The 9,282-nt window shown below is 47.5% G+C and overlaps 1 protein-coding gene across 3 annotated transcripts in view; it reads left to right on the top strand.

Moving 5' to 3' along the window:
- Nucleotides 1-9,282, top strand: part of SUGP2 (SURP and G-patch domain containing 2) — a 46,249-nt gene that overhangs the window by 23,686 nt on the left and 13,281 nt on the right. For all 3 annotated transcript variants that reach the window (XR_002774976.1, XM_003796587.1, XM_023517149.1), the window contains exons 5-7: nt 948-1,435; nt 2,507-2,618; nt 6,611-7,095. Coding sequence is in view for 2 of the 3 variants with exons in the window: in XM_003796587.1 (XP_003796635.1) it covers nt 948-1,435; nt 2,507-2,618; nt 6,611-7,095 (1,085 nt within the window). In the remaining variant the exon portion in view is untranslated. The remainder of the gene's footprint in view (nt 1-947; nt 1,436-2,506; nt 2,619-6,610; nt 7,096-9,282) is intronic.

The raw sequence follows: 9,282 nt of genomic DNA, 5'->3' as shown, positions 1-9,282 counted from the left end.
AGAGCTAGAGCTAATTATTAACTTTGCCTTATATTCTTTTGATCTATTTGAAAAAAGCAACTATGCCTGGAGTGGGTATGTATAGAGCAGTTTCAGATAATAAGTATCAATGTAGGTATCTTTCTGTAGCTTGCCCTTTTCACTGGCCATGTTTTTTGTTTTGTTTAGTTGCGGTTTTTGGCTGGGGCGGGGTTTGAACCCACCACCTCCGGTATATGAGGCTGGCGCCCTACTCCTTTGAGCCACAGGTGCCACCCTTCACAGGTCATATTATGTGTTTGTGTTTTTCACTTTGTCATCCTGGATTGAATGCTGTGGCATCATAGCTCACAACAACCTCAAACTCCTGGATTCAAGTGATACTTCCACCTCACCCTCCCAGAGTATTAGGATTATAGGCGTGAGCCACTGCCCCTGGCCATGTTGTGGATTCCTTTTTGTGTTAGTAGGTATAGCTCAACCATTCTTTTCTGTACGGTTCTCATTATGATGCCTCTGTCATAAGATTTCATACTGGGGCACAGCCTCCTCCGTTAGTGTTCTTTTATAGGTCTCATCACATTTGCCTCAGTGATGTAATTGAAAGCTCACTGAATGCTCAGCCTGACTGAGCTATTTGAAGGGTGGCACTTCTGCCTGCCAAGGTACTGTGGCTCTAGGGTGACTCATTTGTGTTACAAGGTGTTACCATGAGCTGAGCTGTGTGTTCCCTCCTCGGCTGCTGATGACAAAAATTGAAGAGGAACTCAAGCATTGCTCGATCAAAATTCTCAGCAAGGTGGGCATTCTGGGCCCAGCTCTCGGTCCTCAGTGGAGCCAGGCAGAGTCTCTTGGACAGCAGAGGACAGTAGGGAGGCTACCACTTAGAGTAGGTTTATGTTTACAGCAATGATGCGGTACATGGTGGTATTTTTATAAATGTACTATTATATATATTTGTTACACAGGTTTTTGTCTGATGAAAATAGTCTGGAGTATAAATATTATAAGCTGAAGTTAGCAGAAATGCAGCAGATAAGCCAGACCTTACCAGGAGCTGATCAGAAGCCAACCTCAGCGGAGTGTGCAGTGCGGGCAATGCTGTATGCCCGGGCAGTCCGCAACCTCAAGAAGAGACTGCTTCCGTGGCAGCGTCGGGGGCTCATCCGTACTCAAGGTCTCCGGGGCTGGAAGGCAAGGAAAGCGAGCACTGGGACTCAGACCCACTTGTCTTTGGGCACGAGGCTTAAGCACCACAGCCGGCAGGCTCCAGGGCCCTTTCGGGCAAAGCCATTGCTACCAGACAGAAACAATGCTGGGAAGGATTGCCCACCAGACCCTGCCAAACCTTCTCCTTGTGACTCCACCCCAGAAGCCTCAGGCCCATCCCCCAAGGCAGCAGGAGTGGATATCTCTGAAGCCCCTCAGACCTCCTCTCCTTGCCCATCTGCTGACGGTGGGTGCTTACTCCGGTCCCTCTCCTCTGGGCTCCAATCCCAACTCTCCCATGTCCAGGGTCTTTCCACAAGTGGGGGGTTTAACATTTTGGGTGAGGCAGCAACAACTACAGGGACCTAGCCAGGACAGGCGCATGTGGAGGTACTTTCTCTCTTGCTTCCTTGACAGGGTCACGAGTAACTTCTGCTGCCCCTTCCTTCTCTCCTGCACATGAAACTGGCACAGGTACTGCATGAGAGTTCTGTGGTTCCCAGCAGAGTTCTGGTGCTAGGGCAGCCATGCCATGTGCAGGTGCTTGAGATCTCATGCCTGAACTGTGGCCTTGACTCCTTTGATGTTCCTCAGGTTCTGCCTCCTCTTCCTCAAGGTCTCTACAGCTCTCTTTTCAGGGTTAGCTGACCTGCACCACTTCTGAACTGACTTAAACTCCTTCTTTTTCTCCTGGTCACCTTAGCCACTTGTGGCTTTCTGACCTCTGACTAGCCCTTCCCACTCAGCACTAGGTGGGAATGCAGAGGGTAAAAAAAGCAATGGCTGCATTCTCTAGCTATTGCTGTGTCATGGCTACTCCAAGCTGAGACTTAAGACAGCAGGTGTCTGGTATTATTCTGAGGCTGCTGGTGTCAGGGACATCCACTGACCTGGGACCATGTGTGTGTCTGAAGGCAGTGGCAGGGGCTGTTAGCTAAGGTGACATGGTGGCTGAGCTATTACCTTGTCACTACCTCCAGCAGCCAGCTGAGGGTCATTCACCTGACGTCAAAGTTAGGTCTCTGGGAGAGGCAGTGGATGTGCTTGAGGCCTCTGAGGCCTAGGCTTGGAACTGGCAACTGGCACTTCTGCCCCATTCTATAGCCAATGCCAGTTCCATGGCCAGCCGTGATTCAAGGGAGGAAACAGAATCCACTTCCTGCTGGACAGAGCTGCAGAGTCACATAGTGAAGGATGAGGCTGTAGGGGGAGGACACTCAAGGCCGTTTTTATAAAATCAGTCTCCACAGCCCTACAATATTCATGCAGGAGGCAACAGCTCAGAAGCAATGCATGACAGATGCTTTATGTTTTGTAGTTGACATGAAGACAATGGAGACTGCAGAGAAACTGGCCAGATTTGTTGCTCAGGTGGGACCAGAGATAGAACAATTCAGCATAGAAAACAGCATCGATAACCCTGACCTGTGGTATGTACCCCGCCCCCCGGGTCTCATCACATCCTTTTGATCACCCCACAAGCATGTGCTGAGAGCCTGCCTACAGGGCACAGGGCCCATGCTCTCGTGCCTCAGGTTATACCAGGGATAAGTTATGACTTTACTTAAGCTAAGCCACAGCTTTGAGGGAGAAGCATCTGTTCTGTGGGACCAGGGGAAGAGAAAGAGATGAGGATTTGCTGCATGTGCAGTGATAATTAGTCTTTGCTTAGGTCTCAACAACAGGCACTTGGACACAGTGGTGGCATGGCATCCTCATGCTGGGATGGGGCACCTTGACTCTTTCCACTCCTCTGGTGAGTGAGGTGTGTCAGCATATAGTCTGTAACTGACAACCAGAGCTGGAAGCCATCTCTGCCCCTGGGAGTTTTTCTGTGAGGGTGACAAGGAGGCAACTCCTTCAGAGAGAGGCTGCCTAGGGGACTATGTGCTCCTATTACTGAGCCATGGCCGTGCTGGGTCCCTCTGGACTCCTTGTGCTGCTTCCAACTTGCTGGAGTGTCATGCTTTAGTAATTAAAAATGTATTTGGGGCCAGGTGTGTGGCTAACACCTGTAATCTTAGCACTCTGGGAGGCAGAGGCAAGTAGATTGCTTGAGCTCAGGAGTTTGAGACCAGTAAGAGCAAGACCCCCTCTCTAAAAATAGCTGGGCATTGTGGAGGGCTCCTATAGTCCCAGCTACTCAGGAGGCTGAGGCAAGAGAATTGCTTGAGCCCAAGAGTTTCAGGTTGCTGTGAGCTGTGATGCCATAGCACTCTACTGAGGGCAACAAACTGCAGCTCTGCCTTCAAAACAAAAAAATATATTTGAACACTCTAGCCTGGGGCAACAGCGTGAGACTCTGTCTCAAAAATATATATACATGTATATAGTTGAAAACCTGCATTTCTCAGAGTATTTGAGATCTAGTAGTGTTAGAGTATACCTTTACAGCTTACTTGGGACCTGACTGTGTGAGCTGTGTCCTCTGCAGCCATCCTGGGGGAGGTGTGTGTGCGTGTGTGTGTGTGTGTGTGTGTGTGTTTGGGGGTGGGGATCCTCATTGTGGCTTTCATCTATGTTTCTCTGATGTCAGATGGTGCTGAGCATCTTTGCATGTGTTTGTGTGCTTTCTGTACTTCTTTCTGTGCTTCTGGATGGAATGAAGTGTCCATTCAAGTCTTTCTCAGTTTTATTATTAGATATTTTATTATTGATGAATTTTGAGAGTTTATTACATATTCTTGATACAGGTCCTTTATAAGGTGTGTGATTTGCAGATATTTTCTCCTAGCCTATGACTTCTCATTCTAGCAATGTCTTTTGGAAGGCAGGAGTTCTTAATCTTTGACCCTTTCTCTATTGAGTTTTTGGACTTTTTTTTTTTTTTCTTGATTTTTAGGAGCTCTTATCTGTGACATGGTTGCATATATTTCCATCTACTTTGTCATTTATCTTTCACTTTGCTTTTAGTGTATTTTGCAGTGCTGAAGTGTTTTATGTAGTCAGACTTACCATTTTGTTTTTTTATTGCACCTGGATATAGAGTCATGGTTAGAATTTCTACAAACTCAATTTATGTAAGAGATTTATGTATTTTCTTCTAGAACTTGTATGGTTTTGTTTTGTACATTTAGATCCATAGTCTATCTAAGGGTTATTCAGGTGTAGAGGGACAGCATATCTAATTTAAATATTTTTCTATCAAGTTCTCCAGTTGTTCTGATACCATTTATTGAAAAGACCACCTTTTTTGCAGTGGTTCATCAAATGCAGTTTTCTGGTCTTTCTGTTCCATTCTCTTGGTCTGCGTTATGGACTACTACACTGTTTAACTCTAGAGCAGTGGTTTTCAAATTTTTTTTTTAGAGACAGAGTCTCATTTTATTGCCCTTGGTAGAGTGCTGTGGCATCACAGCTCACAGCAGCCTCCAACTCCTGGGCTTAGGCAATTCTCCTGCCTCAGCCTCCCAAATAGCTAGGTCAATTTCTTTTTTTATTATTATTTTTTTGAGACAGTCTCAAGCTGTTGCCCTGGGTTAGAGTGCTGTGGCATCACAGTTCACAGCAACTTCAAACTTTTGGGCTTAAGCGATTCTCTTACTTCAGCCTCCCAAGTAGCTGGGACTACAGGTGCCCACCACAACACCTGGCTATTTTTTTTGTTGTTGCAGTTGTCATTGTTGTTTTTTAGCTGGCCAGGGAGTCTCAAACCCACCAGCTTCAGTGTATGTGGCCAGCACTCTACTCACTGAGCTACAGGCACCCCCATTTTTTTTTTTTTTTGAGATAGAGTCTTACTTTGTCGCCCCCGGTAAAGTGCCCTGGCATCATCGCTCACAGCAACCTCTAACTCTTGGGTTCAAGCAATTCTCTTGCCTCAGCCTCCTAAGTAGCTGGGACTATAGGTGTCCGCCATAACACTGCTTTTTTTTTTTTAAGAGATGGGATCTTGCTTTAGCTCAGGCTGGTCTCGAACTCATAAGCTCAGGCAATCCGCCCACCTTGGCCTCCCAGAGTGTTGGGTATACAGGCGTGAGCCACACCACTGTGCCCAGCTCAATATTTTTTATCTCACTTGAATCTATACTTAAACTAACATGACACTTATGTTGATCAAATAAAAATAGAAAAAAGTCCAAACACTTTTTGCATTTTTTTTAAATAAACTTTAGAATTACCTTGTCGAGATCCAGAAAAAAATTGCCTTTTTAAAATTTTCTTATTTTTGAGACAGAGTCTCACTCTGGTGCCCTGGGTAGAGTGAGACTTCATAGCTCATAGCAACCTCAAACTCTTAGGTTTGAGCAGTCCTCTTGTTCACTCTCCCAAGTAGCTGGGATTACAGGCATGTGCCACAACAGCTGGCTAGTTTTTCTATTTTTAGTAGAGACAGGGTCCCATTCTTGCTCAGGCTGGTTTCAAATTCCTGAGCTCAGGTGATCCACCCACCCTTCTTAGCCTCTCAAAGTGCTAGGATTACTAGTGCTAGGCTTAGTGTGAGCCACCATGCCTGGCCAAAAAAATAGCTTTTATTGCTAACAAATAATTAAATTTATATGGTGATTAGGGAAGAATTGCCCTATCTAAGAACAAGTGATATCTTTCCTTTGATCCAATGGACTTCGGTGTCTTCAGGAGAATTTTAAATTTCTCATACCAGCCACAGCCCCATAGCTTTGGTTAGGGATAGAGGTGGACACCTTGCTTCTGAGAGGCAGAGATCTCATTGCCATTTTCATGTGAGATCTGGCAGTGAGGGCTCCTCTGGGTGTGCTCATAGCACCTTGGGGCTTGAGTTCTAGAAGTATCTCCACATGTTTCACACTTGGGAGTATGAAAAGAACCAGAGAATCAAAATGGACACATGGAGCCCCAGAGGCTGCTGAAGTAACCAGAAGAGATGAGGTAGGTCCCAGGCAATATCTCCGTTACAGCATATTCTTCTACCTCTCTCCCTCCAGAAAGCAATTAGGCCTCTTCTGTTCCAATTCCTTAAGTTATTCCTCAAGCATTCTAGCCCATTGAGAAACTGTACCATTAAACCATAGCCATGTAGGAAGAGATCAAGTTATTTCTTCTACTGACCTGCCCTCCTCAGCTTTGTTAGATCCCCAGGTAATTTCTTTTTTTTTTAGAGACAGTATCACTTTTATCACCCTTGGTAGAGTGCTGTGGAGTCACAGCTCACAGCAACCTCAAACTCCTGGGTTTAGGTGATTCTCTTGCCTCAGCCTCCCAAGTAGCTGGGACTACAGGCATCTGCCAGAACGCCTGGCTGTTTTTTTGTTGCAGTTTGGCCGGGGCTGGGTTCAAACCCACCACCCTTGGTATCTGGGGCTGCTGCCCTACTCACTGATCCACAGGCGCCGCCCAGATCCCCAAGCAATTTCAACAATAACAACAAAAACAAACAAACAAACAAAAAAACACGTTTAGAGATTATCTCTGGTTAATTAGTATATTTCCTTTTATATGCCAGGTTTCTTCATGACCGAAATAGTGCTGCTTTCAAATTCTATCGGAAGAAAGTATTTGAACTGTGTCCATCAATTTGTTTCACATCTTCTCCACTTAATGTCCACACCAGCGGGGAAAGTGCAGATTCTCAGGAGAGCCCCATAGACCACGTGGAAGGGGAAGCAGAGTTTGAGGATGAGCCTCCTCAGCGGCAAGCTGAGCTGCAGAGTCCAGAGGTGATGCCTGAGGAGGATGACGATGACGACGAGGATGATGGGGATGGGGCAGAGGAGGCCCCCACTCAAGGAGGGGCCAGCAAATCTTCAGGCAGCACCCCTGCTGACAGCCTCCCTAGTGAAGTTACAGAGGACGACTCAGCCGGAGTGCCTGCCCTGTCACAAGCCTCTTCAGGTACCTGCTTCCCCCGGAAGAGGATCAGCAGCAAATCTTTGAAGGTTGGCATGATTCCAGCTCCCAAGAGAGTATGTCTCATCCAGGAGCCAAAAGGTGAGTGCCTGCCTGTCAGCACAGACACCCCCAGTAGGCTTCTTGGTGGTAGTCCATGGAAGGTAGTAGAGACATGGCCTGACCAGATGAAGAATGTGCTTGCCCTTGGCCCTAGCTCAGCCACGTCACCATCCCCCTGGCCTTGGTCCCTGCCTCTCATCACACCCACCAGCCTTCCTGGTAACCTCAGTGTTCTGATAGGATGACATATCCTCCAAATCCCTCCACTACTTTCTGTGGATTTCTAACCAAAAAGTATGTCCCCAGGGGCCTGTGAGTGGCTGTTTCCCCAAAGTGGCCAACACAGCACATGCTTCTCAAGGGTCTTGTGCTTTCATTGTGGTTTTTTTTGTTTGTTTTGGCTGAGGCTGGGTTTAAACCTACCACTTCCAGTATATGGATCTGGCACCCTACTCCTTTGATCCACAGGCGCTGCCCGGTCTTGTGCTTAAAGAGTTCTTTTTTTTTTTTTTGAGACAGAGCCTCAAGCTGCCCCCCTGGGTAGAGTGCCGTGGCATTACAGCTCACAGCAACCTCCAACTCCTGGGCTCAAGCGAGTCTCCTGCCTCAGCCTCCCAAGTAGCTGGGACTACAGGCGCCCGCCACAACGCCCGGCTATTTTTTGGTTGCAGCTGTCATTGTTGTTTGGCGGGTCCGGGCTGGGGATTCGAACCCGCCACCTTAGGTGTACGTGGCTGGCGCCTTAGCCAGTTGAGCTATAGGTGCCAGGCCAACCTTAAAGAGTTCTAAAGTAGTTTTTCACACCACTCCAAAATGTCCATGTAAGACTCACATGTCTAGTTTGTTTGAAATCATTGCTCTAAGGTGATACTTCATGGATAATTGGCGTGCAGTCTCTACATGGTATCTCCCTTTTAGCAAATCTGAGGGGTGCTGCCCTCAGATTTGCTGGTCCCTCCATGAGTGGGGGCCTACTCTGCCCTGTCCCCATCATCCTCATCATCATCATCGTCCTCCTCAGGCATCACCTGGGCTTTTCTTACTGCCCAGATTCAGGTAGGAACATCCCTAACCTTGGAGGGGGTTGGCCTGGGTTATCTAAGTTGTTTCTTGTCCATGACATTGGGAGATGGGCAGCCTTCTGAGCCCCTGGAAAGTCCAGGGTCATGACTCCTGGTTCATATCATGACAATTAGGTGGAGGTACACAGTGGGGCTGATCACAGGCAGCTGTCAGTGAAACCTATGGGCTCTGTGCTCTGCCTGCCTTGGCCATGGAGACTGTTGCCTGCTATCTTGTGGGAAGAGTTAGGGTTTTTGAGGTACAATTTACTAGTACAGTTCACCAGCAATGTACTCTTTTCAAGTGGGTCTGAAGGACTTTGGTAAATGTGCATAGGTAGGAACCCAACAGTCTAGCAGAGCTAACGCCCATTCCCAGAAAGTGTGTCTTATCCCTTTGCAGTCTCCTGCCCCATCTGGCCCTGGCATCCACTGACTTTTCTGGGCCTGAAAAGGTTCTGCTTTTCATAGACTGTCTGAACATAGAATTGTACCACATGCAGCCTTTTGATGGGCTGGCTAGCCATGGCCCAGGTTACTCCTGGTGTTCCCCATGCCCACCTGAGTTGTCTGCACAAAGTCAGGCCTAGGCTGTGCTGTTCATGTTAGGCTGCTAATGAGAAACCTGTGTGTGAAGGTGTTGCAGTGAATGGGTTCTCTATTGTGCGACTGCATTAAACAGTCACCTGTGTGTTCTTTGTCACTGAGACAGTTACTTTCACAGGCAACTGTGTCCTTATAGTTTCTTCTGCTTTGGAATGGTTCTTGTGGTTTGTGTTTACAAACCTTGATGTTGGGCCAGGTGTGGTGGCACATGCCTGTATCCTAGCACTCTGGGAGGCCAAGGTGGTTGGATTGCCTGAGCTCAGGAGTTAGAGAGCAGCCTGAGCAAGAGCAAGACCCGTCTCTAAAAATAGCTGAGTACTGTGGTAGACACCTCTAATCCCATCTGCTGGGAAGGCTGAGGCAAGAGAATCACTTGAGCCCAAGAGTTTGAGGTTGCTGTGAGGGATGGTACTCTACAGAGGGTGACAAAATGAGACTCTTGTCTCAGTAAAAGAAATAATAAATAGGCTCGGCGCCTATAGCTCAACCGGCTAAGGCGCCAGCCACGTACACCTAAGGTGGCGGGTTCGAATCCCCAGCCCGGACCCACCAAACAACA

The sequence above is a fragment of the Otolemur garnettii genome, unplaced genomic scaffold (assembly GCF_000181295.1).
Source record: "Otolemur garnettii isolate 467f Iridium unplaced genomic scaffold, OtoGar3 scaffold00105, whole genome shotgun sequence".
NCBI lineage: Eukaryota > Metazoa > Chordata > Mammalia > Primates > Galagidae > Otolemur > Otolemur garnettii.
Note: the sequence above shows the minus strand (reverse complement) of the source record. Positions and strands in the feature narration are given on the sequence as shown.